At 42.2% G+C, this 14088-nt stretch overlaps 1 protein-coding gene across 4 annotated transcripts in view; it reads right to left on the reverse strand.

The window, feature by feature from the left end:
- The window catches only part of LOC146654130 (syntaxin-1A-like), an 87362-nt gene that overhangs the window by 13088 nt on the left and 60186 nt on the right, over positions 1-14088 (reverse strand). For all 4 annotated transcript variants that reach the window (XM_085429202.1, XM_085429203.1, XM_085429205.1 and 1 more), the window contains 3 exons: positions 9038-9112; positions 6099-6172; positions 5447-5555 (listed from right to left, as the gene is read on the reverse strand). In XM_085429202.1, the coding sequence (XP_085285328.1) occupies positions 5447-5555; positions 6099-6172; positions 9038-9112 (258 nt within the window). The remainder of the gene's footprint in view (positions 1-5446; positions 5556-6098; positions 6173-9037; positions 9113-14088) is intronic.

Raw genomic sequence — 14088 nt, forward strand, 5'->3', positions numbered from 1 at the left:
ATCGCTGTGATTGGTTTCCAGTCCTCTCTGATAATAATCGCTCTAACATCAGACTAAAACTACAACATTGAGGAGGGTCAGAGAGGAGTGACAATGAGTCATGCATAATCATGAAGACAAAAAAAATTGAGGCACACTACCCTACACTATTTATCTCACTTCCTACACACACACACACACACACACACACACGTTCCTCATAGTTTTTTGTTTTAAGCCATGACAGTCTCTGAGGGAGGCTCTTAGCTGTTACCATGGAGACCTAAACCCTGAGAAGCCTAATATGAAGCCAAGAAGTCTCACTTCACCCATGGTGTTTATGGGCTATTAAATCATTGATACTATGTTGCTACCAGTAACAGCATTATTTCATTTCCATTGTTATATAACACAAATCAAGCGAGACCCTCCAGAAGCAGAGAGAAACGGCAAATTGCACAACCAGGCACAAGAACAAGAAGTGTAATTTTCTAGTACATTTTGCCGATCTGCACCCATGTAAAGGAGATCGATCTCTTTTGTTCCCGAGGCAGGTATGTGGCGTACATCTCTGTCTTTTCCGCTGGCGTTGCAAGCGCGCTCCTCCTAAGCTAAAAGAGCGTCCACTGAGAAATAAAACACAACAATCAAATGTCAAAGAGACCCTGCAATGCCTGTGACCAACATCCACTCCACCCTGCTGGCCTGGCCTCTCTGCTCACTGCTGCAAAATAATGGAAGCAAAATAGCATATCAAAATATGCATTCTCAATCAATAGTAAACTAAAATGCAAACACAGTGGATTAAACTCATATCAAAGTGCTTTAAAAGATTAGCTGAAATTCCATGGGTTAGTTCAGCATTTGTAAAATGCACTCACTTGCTGTCTTGCAAGAAATAGTAAAGATTTATATTTCTCTAATATTCAGCTTTTGAATATGAAAACATACTGTATTAGCTGAGCATGAATCCTAAAATCAAAAAACAGAGCCTGTCTCTACCTTAAAAGTATAAAACTGGATAACCTAAAGGTTTAAAATCACTAACAAATTAATTCTTACTCTTTTTCTAGTGAAAAGAGTGAAGTAAAGGCGACCGTGGACCCAGCTGAAGAGAACGGTCCAGAACAGAGTCCGTTGGCGCGGTGTTGTTGCAGCCCTATGCTCCACCAGGAGTCTACAGGCTTGACGATGATTTAAGTGAAAATAGCATACAGTTTTATGGTTTTAATAATGTGTCTCCGATACATTAAAACTGTTTGAGTTCAGGTCTGAAAACCAAAAATTGTATTCATCAATCATTCATTTTCTTTCACTTATCCATTTCAGGGTTGCGGTTGGCCTGGAGCCTAACCCAGCGGGGTAAACCCTAGACATGTACCACAGGCCTAACAAGAAACACACAGCCATTCACATCTAAGATCAACTTAAAGTCACCAATCAATCTAACATGCATGTGTTCACACAGTCCCAAAGAGTTCCTGAAGTAAAAGTCATGGGGAGACAATGCAAACTCCACACAGAAATGTTGCATAACTCAAAAACGTCTTGCTGTGAGGCAATGGGGCTAAACACCACAACACACAGCGGTGTTGCCCAAATTTTATTGATAGAGATAAAATTCCAGAAGAATAGAAATGCATTTTTATTAGAAATGATGCATCTAGATCTATTTAGGACTTTATTTAGGACATTATAAGGTACTCAAAAAAAATTCTGACAACAAATCTGTGGAGGAAACACCAAAGACGGCAGTTAAAGGAGATGATAAGTGTTTTCATGCACTGACATGAGTGCACAGCTGAGGTTCACGGCTGTTGTCGCAGATAAATCTAACACTTGAGGCAAAGATACACATAAGTAAATGTATTGTTTTATGGGTTTATTGTAGCCTTCACATAACTTGACATGACAGGCGTTTTTGCGGGACGAGCCAGAAACACTAAACACCACCAATACTACCAATTTTGCTCATTTGTAAAAGACATAGGAAAGAAGAACATAAGGACGACAAGAAGTTATGAACCTTGTTTTAAAGCAAGAAAGTTGTTCTCAATTACCCGAAATAACTTCTCGGCACCGTTACTAATAGCAGCTTTCTTGAAGCTTTGCTTCAAGAAAGACTTTTTTAGAGTCACTGTTGATCAGGGGCAAAAATGTTGTCTGGACAACAACGTGTTTACATGACAGTGTACCTTTGCTGTTTTCTTTTTCATGCATGTACCCAGCGGGGTTGAGTAGGAGTGAACAGGAAAGGGGATGAGCAGCAGAGGGAACATCAATACTCGGTCTGACAGAGCAGACTGTTTCCCTCTGTGTGACACACTCTCATTGATTCACAGACGTGCACACATACACATGTCAAAGGTGCAGGCACAACAGAAAAAGGCCACTTGCTACATGACCCTAAATGATTTAAACAGTGTTAAATTCAACTATTATGGACTTCTTCTCATTCTTAAATCCCTAAACTCCAAGTCCGTCTTTATTTCATACTGATGATTTCCCGATCTTTCTTTCCATCTCTGTGCTCTCTCTCTCTAACTAATCCCTTCCTTGACGACAGGTGAGATCAACTAAGGCCTCCTGTGACTCCACCAGCTGACAAATCAAATCCAAATGGATCTAGATGAGCTCAAGGAAAAAGTGAGTCACATGCGTGTGTTTAACTTCACTAGTGGATTTGCGTTGTTCTTTTTTGCGCACGGTTGTTGTTGTTGTAGTCTACATATATTGGGTGGAGCTCATGCATACAGACTGGTTGCATGTGTCCATCTAAACTGACAGATGGCCAGAGGAAATGACATCTATACCAAGCGCCGTGCAACATAACTGCCCTTGCTCTCCTCTGCTCTTGCTATTACATGAGTCACTGTCTCTGGATGCTCGTGTGCATGTGTGTTTTTATAAAGGTGACTCTATCATGATTGTTAGGGGCAGCTGGCACAGTGCGGTCTGCCAGGATGCTGTGTCAGAGGCCATGCGAGGTGCCTGGTCCAGGAGCCCAGCGCCTACAGCTAATACCTGTCAAATCACATTACACATACAGCGTGTCACGAGTGAGATGAGCTCAGATCTGAGCTGCAGCAACCTGGCATGTGCATGCATATGGGTGTGGGTGTTGGTGATCTATGTGTTTTGGAAAGTGGTTTCAGTGTGAGGGTGGTTGTTTTGGTACACTACACAAAACAATTCAAAATAAAATATGGGTGTGGGAAACTGAAATTTCTCTCTAAACAAAATTAAGAAAAGACTGCATTTTGTAGTCTTTTCTCCACAAGTGTTACTGATGATTCTGTGGGATGATAATGGTTGGACACACTCTCCAATTTGTATTGTTTTATGTGTGCGTGTGTGTGTTCAAGTTTAAGCTGAAGACATTCAAATGCGACTTTGAGAGTGAATAAACTGAATATATTTATAAATTAAATTTGAATGTCAGCCCAGCTGAGCGAATGTTCTATGAATAACGATGTGCTGGAAGCTGTTGGAGCAGCTGCGAGATGTTGCGATGATGAAGTTTTCCTCCTGCCGGAATTTTTTTTTTAAAAAGCAGAAACCTTGAAAACAGAAAATGTCAAAAGAACCTGCGCCTAGAATTACAACGCTTCTCGCTACACAAGTTTCTCTGATTGAATTTGATCAAGTCAATCAATTGAGGTTTGAGGGGTCATAGTGTGTGGTAAACAGTGTGCAGAAATACTAAAGCTCTTTCAAAAATGGTGAATACACCTCAAGTCTGCACACAGTGGCAGAAAATGGGTACAGTAGCACAGCTGGATGGTAGAGGAAGGGTGGAGTGTGTGGAGGCGAGTGTCAGGAGTGATTTGTGACAGAAAGATAACAGCAACAGTAACAGCGTGTGCAAGATGGTGACACCTGCTATGATCGATGTTTTATAGATGGTGGCGCTGATAAAAACACAGGTCTGGCTGGAGGTAACAGACCTAAAGATGCTAAGATTTTCACTGGCAGTGGCCAGATAATTAGAAATGAGTGCATGAGAGGGATAACTCAGGTTAACAATTGTTGAGACATATTTAAAGACACAAGGTTGAGATGGTTTGGACATGGTCAGAGAAGAGATGGTGGATGCACGGGGCAACTGATGCTGAGCTGTTAAGCAGGAGGAGAAGAAGATGACCACAGAGAAAGTTCACAGATGTAGTGAAGGAGGTCATGCAGACTGTTGGTGTGGCAAAGGATACCAGGAATAGAATGACGTTCCGCATCCACACTATTGTTTTCATTCATTTTCACAGAGTTGTGCGTCCACAATGGCCAAAAACACTTACGTTCCAGTACTGCGCATGCGTGAAGCACAAGATGTTGAGGAAAAGCAGCGAATTTTTTAAATGGACTAACAATGAGGTGGAGTTGTTGCTGCGAGTAACACAAAAGTACAACGTTGGAAAAGCGAGTGAGAGTTAAAGAATTTGAAGAAAAGCTATCTACATGTACAAACTAATATTAGTCTTTAATAGGGCTGTCAAAATTGAGAGCAAACATAACAACTGATGTGCAATGCCCTCCGCTATCTTAGTTTAATTGGTCACATGACTACATCACATGACTAAAATGTGTCATCGTTTTCGAAAAGGCTCCTGGTTCGCTGTACACACTGCGTCGCGAAAGCGGCGTTTTCAAATGTATCCGCTTTGGAGAACGTTTTCAAAAAGCTCCGTTTTCCTTGACCAAAACGCCGTCTCAGTGTGGATGGAAGGCCAAAACGGAGAGAAAAATATGCATTTTCAAACGAAAACGTTTTAGTGTGGACATGGCCTAAGGCACATTATCTGCTGTGGTGACCCCAAAAAGGGAGCAGCTGAAGGAAGAATAAGAAGGAGGAGTGCGTCACCGCCAACTGAGACCCTCTCTGTGCCTGTGTGGGTCCTCCAAGGCTTCTCTGGCTTCTTCCCATAGTCCAAAAAAATGCATGTTAGGTTAATTGGTTATTGTATATTGATGTAGGTGTGAATGTAGGCATGAATGTTGCTTTAGGCCCCAGTGCCAGCAGGGATAAGCTCCATCTCCCCTACGCTGGATAAACAGTTCAGGAAAAAAAGGATGCAGATCTCATTTTTAGCCTAATTAACATGAATTCAACATCTGAGCAATAAGAGGGAGGACAGATATGAAGAGGACGATGCTTGGCCTGAGGATAAAACACATGCTAGGAAATGTGGGAAAAGTGATTATGACAGAGATGACTAAAGCTGACCATTTTGTTCACAGTGTAGCAACAGCACACCTACACAAGAGTTAGATGTTATACTGTACGATAAGAGGGTGTGTTCTAGGTGGGATCAGACAAACCAGATAGAAAATACAAATTAGAACAACAATTAAGATGTTTTTATCTGGGCTATGAAAATAGATGTAGATGTTCTGAATCTGTGCAGTGTTCACACAGGTACAGTCACAGTTTGAGGGGTGGCGGTGGCTTTAGTCTCCTGGGTCTACTCACTAATCTCCAGCTGTCTCTGAATGCGTCCCTTGCAGCGCTCCCTGTAGTCCGACTGAGTGGTGTTGTATTCTGACATCACCTCGACAAATTTACGGGACAGTGTGGAGTGCTGCAGAGACAAGGAGAAACAACAAACCACTTCACCTGAGTCCGACTGATGCTGGCGCCAGACAGTAAATAAGAGAAGTAAGAATAAAGTCAATGCTACGTGAACAGGAGTGTAGCAGTGTACCAACTGCATATTACACACTAATTATATGCAAATGTAGCGTGTTCAGAATGGAAATAGGACAAATAGGCCCAACAAGTATACTCAAAGCAGTGAGTATAATACTATACTATGAATACTAACAGAAACACTTGATATTTTCATGTGCTGTTTGATAGACACCATTAATCCACATTGTAATGGGAGGAGGTAACCTCTCACATGTGAGTTTTATTTGTGATTACGGTTAGAGTTGGGGGTTTGAATGCCATGATGTCATCATCTGTGAAGTTGTCTCATCTTTGCTGATTGTCTGAGAGAAATCCAGCGATGTCCTCACAGAGTGGGGAGGGTGTTAACTAAAGTACTCAAATATGGCTCACCGTCATGCAGTAAGATGCAACTGGAGCACAGCTGTGATTCTTCTGCTTCCCTGAACTGTACCTGTGTTTTACGTATCCTCAGGTCGGCCGATGACCTGTTCTGCCCCTCCTCTTGCTCAATGGTTTGTTGGATACCTGGGCAAATGCACAAAAGTACACATTTGATCAACAGACAGCTGCTCTCTTTGAATAAAGCCTCCAATGCTGTCTGCCTGTAGAGATTAATTAAATCATACACAACGTACAGATTAGATGAATTAACAAAGATACCAATGATTTAGCTGTTCAGTAGTAGTGAAAATAAGGGTACGAATCCGTTGATGATACCAGAGGAAAGACGAGGAGGTTAATAAAAATCAAAAATGAACTGTAACCACGAGAGCAGAACTGTGCTCGCAAATCCTCATGGTACTCTGCTAAATAGATTATGAGGAACGGCAGTTCATTTTGTGTGCAGATCTGGCATTTTGTCCTGAGGCTAGAGCAAGAAGAACGGTCCAGAGGTTATTAAAAATACAAGAATTCAATATCTGGGGACCACAAACATACACATCCAAATTTATTAGAAATCCAGCTATTTGTTTTTGAGATACCGTGTTACGAGGTGGACAAGGGAAAGGATGAACTGTTACAAGAGGAAAGGCTAGGAGGTCAAATCATAATCAATAACACTCTGGAGGCTGTGAATTTTTTACCGCATTCGGTCAATGCTTGTGAAGCTGGGAGTGAAAGTGCTGGACACTTTGTCAATAGGGGAATCAAATTCTAATTCAACACCTGTAATCAAGAGGATGTGATCTATGATCTATGTATTAAACTATAATTATAACCCGGGGGTGGTTATTATATCTACGTATAATAATGTAGTAATGCACTAAGATTGCCATACATGCATGACACAAAGATTAACTAATCATACGTCAAATCAGTCACTCAGATGAATAATTGATGATGTGGAAGAAGCAGTGACTATTAAGAAATTCATCAAGGTACAAATTACTGGGGTGACTGTTCCCGTTCTAGTTTTCCAGTGACATGTTAGTGTGTAATAGTCACTTTTTCTTGGCTGCTTCTTCGCTGTCACACATCAGGAAGATGCTGCCGAGCATAATAACGTAAATGAAAGGCCATCAGAGGCCACGGGAAGTACTGTTGCTGAAATATACAGAGATGTAGCTTTCATTTAAATCCAGTTTTTCATTTAAGATGGGATTAGATGGCTGATGAAGGCTGCTACACCTTCATGGACACATCTTACAGTGAGATGTGCAGCTACACCTGACTTGTTACTGTAAGGGTCTGTGCTCGTTTCTATTTATACACACAGCTTCAGTATAACAAACTATCACAGCTCATAGGGTGTTAAAAACATGATAACTCATAATAAATTACTTGCTTTCAGGATCTCTGAAAAACGTGTACGATCGGTCTTGATCGATTCAGCCACTGGGGATGCTTCCTTTTTGCCACATTCTGTCTCTCACAGTTGAAGTGTACCTCTGGTGCAAATTACTGACCTCTGTCATCATTTTAGGTGGGGGAACTTGCACAATCGGTGGCTGACTAAATACTTTTTTGCCCCACTGTATATAGTGTTCACTCAGCTTCTTGCTGATGGTATTTTAGCCCATTCCAGCCTTATGCAGGTCTACAATCTTGTACCTGATGTCCTTTGACAGCTATTTGATGTTGCCCATGGTGGTGAAGAGGTCAGGACAGGTGTGCTTTATGCACATAATGAGTTGATTCACTGATTCTGATTTGTATGCTACATCTATGCTAGCCTGAGTTCTCGCAAGGTAGGAGGGGATCAAATACTTATTTCACTGAACAGCATGGAAATCAATTTCTAACTTTTATGTGTTGTTTTTTCTGTGTTTTTGGTCAATATTCTGTCTCTCTCCAATAAAATGAAACTATCATAAAAATTAGAGACTGCTAATTCCAGCGAGCAAACTGAGCAAGGGGTTCAAATAATTATTTCTCCTACTATATATAAAAAGTAACTGCTGTTGCTCCCTCTTCAGGATCTATCATAGGGTGCACTCTGAGGTCACTCAGTGAAACACACAGAAAGCAGCAACACAAAGGTATCCTGTGGCATCAAATGACGTGAACTGGAGTGACACAGTGGACTGTGATGCAAGGCCTGGTCTGCCTGACAGCACTTTGTCAAGCGTGTGCCTCCCGATACATATATGTATGCTTATCTTTGTGTCTCCAGGCTGTAGGCATGCCAGATGAAGGATAAGGCAATCATCTTCTAGTTCTGTGCACCGAAGTATATATTTATCTTCCTTTAATACAGAGTATACCGTTTCTTTACTGAATCTATGAGTGTAAACCAAGTCGTCTGTCAGCTGCCAAATGCTATACAGTTCACTGTCTCATTATGTCTCACTTGTTACCATCTCGCCGATCCTAAGAAAGTACCAGGACCACGAGATAAACCACTGTGCACACATATAATAAACAGCGCAAGAAAATTATTTTACATGGTCATTAACCAGTTAATTGGTCTCTAATGTATGAAATTAAGATATTCAGTTTGCTAACACATTGAAAATGCTTGTCAGAATCTCTCTAGTCCCATGTTGGCAGTCCAAAGCCTTCATTTTTCAGTTTACAGTGATGTAAGTCAAGGAAAAGCTGCAAAATCTGAGAAACTGCAACCTTAAAATATTTCAGACTTTTTGCTTTAAAAAAAAGAGATAGAAATTAAACATTTTACTCCTGGTAGTTTCATTCACAGTTATTAGAAAATTCCTCACATCCTTGTAGACAATAAAACAATTTTGAGCATTTATTACATAAAAATACTGTCATACTCAAAAGTGCAATAATTTTTGGATGCCAATCAGAGTTTTGGGAACCAACTGGTCACTAATTCTCAGAACAAGGCACATTTAAATAAATTAAACAAATGCAAAAAAGTTGAAGCAGCATAGAAAATAATAGTAGCGGCTCTGGCAGGCGAAAAGAGAAAGAAAGTATACCCACTCTTTAACTTGGAGCGTACTTTGTTGGCCAACTTCTTGATGTCTGCCATAAGATCCTCAAGTTCAGCTTTAGTTTCTGAGAGGAGATGAGACAAAAAGGAGAGGATGTGTTAGTGGATTACATACTAACTCAGCCAAGCACATAAACCACTGGGAAATACGATTTCACAGGCACCGACTCCATACTGACACACAGGAAGTGTCGCTCCCAACAGAGACAAACATTCATCACTTTCAGTCCACAGCAGCACAATTCATCCTTCTTTAACCTTCCTGCCTTCTTGGGACCTTTTTGTGCCACTGCTATGTGTTAAATGGCTGTCATTTCCACTGTGTTCAGTGGAATATAACCAAACTTGCCACAGGATAGTTTTTACCTGTCAATGTTAATATTCCAGTGTGAATTCCTTAAATCAGCCTAAAATGGCTGAGCAGCAGAAATCCCCACACCCATCACCCTGGGGACCATTTTCTGCCCATTGACTTCCATTATAAACGCTATTTTTCAACCCCAAATTATCATCATATGATTTTATTTTTTCTTCTTTTCTTGGATGTCAATGAAGACTCAGGGCCTTGAAGTTTTAATTTTTAAATTGCAAAAAAAATAATGGCAGGTCAAAATGTATGTTGGTGCCAATCTTTGGTCCATCTAAAGGCCTACTTATAATGACAATCACATATTACTTCAACTGGTTTTTTGTGGAAATATTTAGTTTCGTTTTTTGGTGCTTATAACACAGGGCGCTCATGTAATAACACTGGGATTTGAAGGGTTAAAACAACGAAAATATAATTAAAACTTTACATGAATATTTCAGGGAGAAGTAGTTTTACAAGGTTGGCTAATTTAAAGTGGAATAAAATATGGATATATGGTCTTTTTATGGCGTGGCTGAGAATGGTCCCTAGGGTGATGGGTGTGAGTTTTTTAAAGGATGGCAGGAGGGTTAATGCTTCTTTTCTATAGGGAGTAACTACATCCTCCCTTTTCTCTTGCAGTCTTTCGTCTTCTTTCCAGGTTTACACTGTTAAATATTCACATTTATATTATAGAGACAAAGATACAGATCAATGAGTGTGGAGCCGGTGCAGAGCCAAAGAGTGGCAGGACCACTACAAGCTAAAGAATGGCCACACAAATAGTGGTGGAGACCCTAAGGGGCTTGCACATGTTAACTGCAATAGGTACCGTTTCTTTTTTCTTCTTCCTACAGAGTACTGCCATGAAGAAAAATCAAGGCATTAGTTTGTGTGCCAAAGTAAGTAATGATCTTACCTGGTCCTACAAAGTTTCCTACTTTGACCTGTTACGTTCCCCTGGGGGGGGTCTAGGCGGTGAGGGGGAAGTAACAAAAGTGACCGGGTCAGAAAAAGGAGTCAAGGAGGCGAAACAGTTTAAATAAAACAGTTTTATTGAAGTAAGTCAACTAAAAGAGACGGACAAGCCGTTATCACCATAAAACACCAACAAAACACAAACAAAACTCAGGCGTTGGTCAAATAAAGCAAAAAGTCAAAAGGAAAGCGCAGCTCACTAGCTGGACAACACACTACGCAGCTCACTAGCTGGACAACACACTACGCAGCTCACTAGCTGGACAACACACTACGCAGCTCACTAGCTGGACAACACACTACGCAGCTCACTAGCTGGACAACACACTACACAGCTCACTAGCTGTACCCACACAAAATGGCACTCTGGCCCAGAGCTCACCCTGCTCTGGGCTTAAATACCCTTAATTGCTGATGGGAGTCAGCTGTACAGGAGGGAAAGGTGGCACCTCAGGCAGGAGGTAGTGGGACACGCCCACACAGGCACCCTCAGGAGAGAGAGAGGCCCTGCTAGGGCCGTAACACCCCCTCCCATAAATGCAAACCCATGGTTTGTCAAATTACCATAACCAAAAATGAGTCCATAACCGTTTCATGACGAATTTTGCAGGCTTTCCACCTACCAAACCCCATAACAACGGTTAGGCATTTCCTGCGGAAACTGCCAATCCCATCTCAGTGGGTTCACAACATTGCCAGAGAGTGGCCCCAGACCCTCGAAACAGTGTCCCATGGGATAGCCAGGGCTTCGAACCATCACGTGTGGAGAACCCAGCAGGCAGCTAGCAGGCTTCACTGAAACACAGACATGACTGTTAGCAAGGGGTGCAGGTCTGAATGGTGGTTTTAAACATGAACCGGAGAAAGGGTCAACCAGCGGCAGCTCAGGGTTAGTTGGCCTCGTACACTGATTACGGGGTGCTACTGAGCAACTGTGCTCCAGGTTTAGCCTTTTAGTAGGCCTGGCAGGCTTGTCAGTTTGAGAGCCACGACTGACTTTACTCAAAACAGGCCCCTTTCGTGTTGAGTGGGCTTTCTGTTTGAGTGCCAGTCTGACACAATTGGCAACCACATGGCCAGGCTTGTGACAGAAAAAACACAGTTTGGGCCTAGGTCTTAACACCATAACTGCATTTTCCATCTTAGCTGGCCCACTTTTACCTGTCCAGGCTGCGCTATAGTGCAGAGGGATATCCTGTCCTACCGCACTTGCTGTATGAGTCAGCTTAAACTCATCTGCCAGGGTGGCAGCTTGCTGTAGAGTTGTAACCCTCTGTTCACTTAAATAAAGGGCCACAGACTTAGGAACAGAGTTTTTAAAATCCTCCACCAGCATAAGCTCACGTATGGACCCCACATCATTAACCTGGCTTGCCGCACACCACCTATCAAAGAGCCTCGCCTTCTCCCTGGTGAAGTCAAGATAGGACTGTCCCTGCACCAACTCCAACCCTCGAAAATGCTGCCTATAGGCCTCAGGTACCAGTTCATAGGCTTTGAGGACGGCACTTTTGATCTTTCCATAAACCAGGCCGTCCTGCCTAGACAGACCAGAACACGCTTCTTGAGCCTTACCTGTCAACCGACACAGCAACATCACCCCCCACACATCTTGAGGCCACTGCAGTGCAGTTGCCAGGCGTTCGAACACACTGAAAAAGCTGTGAACACTGGATTCACAGAAGTCTGGAACCAGGTGAATGTTATTGCTCACAAACGAGCCTCTAGACACCTGTACACTAGCAGCTTTGTCAACCATTTTGGGGATGGTGAAGGGTTAGAAACACACCACCTAATTAGGACCACTGCCACACCCGTCTGCCAACTCACGCAGACTACCCAATAATTAACCGATTAATGGAAAACTACACAACTTACTTTAACTGACCAACTTACCTCTTGCAGTATACACTAAACAAACACAACTTACCCAGTTCCTAAGCACAACAAACTTTACCTACCTATCTTCTGGAGCGTGCTGGGCTCGAGGCAACTTGAAAGGCAGAACTTCAGCGACCGGGGCCCTGAATTGCCTACCCCCAACAGGGAACTAATCCCCGCCCAGGATTACTCCGAAAATAAAAAAGGCAAAACAACAAAAGAGTGCCCGAAGGAAGAACTTAAAACAAAGCTCAGCTGGACACTCACCTAACTAAACTGGGAAGTTGTGAATCTCTAAAAAGGTGACAAAGTGAGATAATCAAAAAAAAAAAAAAAAAACCAAATCCAACACAGAACTCCCTTTTCAACGATCCCGGACGAGCCCCCACTTGTTACGTTCCCCTGGGGGGGGGGTCTAGGCGGTGAGGGGGAAGTAACAAAAGTGACCGGGTCAGAAAAAGGAGTCAAGGAGGCGAAACAGTTTAAATAAAACAGTTTTATTGAAGTAAGTCAACTAAAAGAGACGGACAAGCCGTTATCACCATAAAACACCAACAAAACACAAACAAAACTCAGGCGTTGGTCAAATAAAGCAAAAAGTCAAAAGGAAAGCGCAGCTCACTAGCTGGACAACACACTACACAGCTCACTAGCTGGACAACACACTACACAGCTCACTAGCTGGACAACACACTACGCAGCTCACTAGCTGGACAACACACTACGCAGCTCACTAGCTGGACAACACACTACACAGCTCACTAGCTGGGCCCACACAAAATGGCACTCTGGCCCAGAGCTCACCCTGCTCTGGGCTTAAATACCCTTAATTGCTGATGGGAGTCAGCTGTACAGGAGGGAAAGGTGGCACCTCAGGCAGGAGGTAGTGGGACACGCCCACACAGGCACCCTCAGGAGAGAGAGAGGCCCTGCTAGGGCCGTAACAGACCCCTGGTGAGGACAAAGATGTGATCGTAGCAATAAATCAAATCACGATGGATGAAAAATCTGGCCTACAACAAGATGAATTTAGTATATTTTAGTATATACTGTATAAATTTGATATAGATGATGGAGTTACTAATACATTTAAAATCTCTGCCGGCAGTTTGTACTGATCGTTTAATACGCAGAAAATGTTCAAATGGAGAAAACAGCGGGTACTAGAACTGGAACAACTGGTGTAGCTTTGATCAACGATGAAGACTTGAAACATTTGCTAGTTTCAGGTCAAATCAGTATAATATGTTATAGGAAACAGGGAAAAAGGTAAAATTTCTCTTGTCACACCTTCCCAATGCTGGCTAGTCATTAGATTGCCTTGGCAACAGGTATAACCTACTGTCTTTACTGTGCTACTCTAAATTTTCTGAACCCGCAACAGTAGCCTAAGTGTATGATAATCAGACACATTTTTACATTCAAATGTTTACAAGAGGGACCAAAGATGGCATCATTTGCTGAAGAGAGTGAGGGTCTTGGAACAGAGCACTCATGAGGATTCACAGAAAGGGAAGGTCAGCACTAAGTGGAGAGCATAAAGTGTTAAACATGCCCATCCATGGGCATGTTTAACACTTTATTTTGTGAGCACAAAGGAAGTTTTTCTCTTCAGTGAAACCTTCAAAAGTCAGCAGCAGTGAAGGACCCACTCAAGTGCTTTCCATGTTCAGGTTATCACAAATGTGAAAAAGGCACTGGAAATACATTTATTTTCTGTAGCAGTCAAATTTGTGGCTTTTTCCATGTAAAAGGGCCACTGAAGCATTAACCATTGCCTGTTTAAAGGCTGAATACATCCATTTACACTGAAGAGAATTCATCTTTTTTCAT

Source organism: Rhamphochromis longiceps, linkage group LG14 (assembly GCF_057381845.1).
Source record: "Rhamphochromis longiceps isolate RC_006_pf linkage group LG14, R_longiceps_female_GT1.1, whole genome shotgun sequence".
Taxonomy (NCBI): Eukaryota; Metazoa; Chordata; class Actinopteri; order Cichliformes; family Cichlidae; genus Rhamphochromis; species Rhamphochromis longiceps.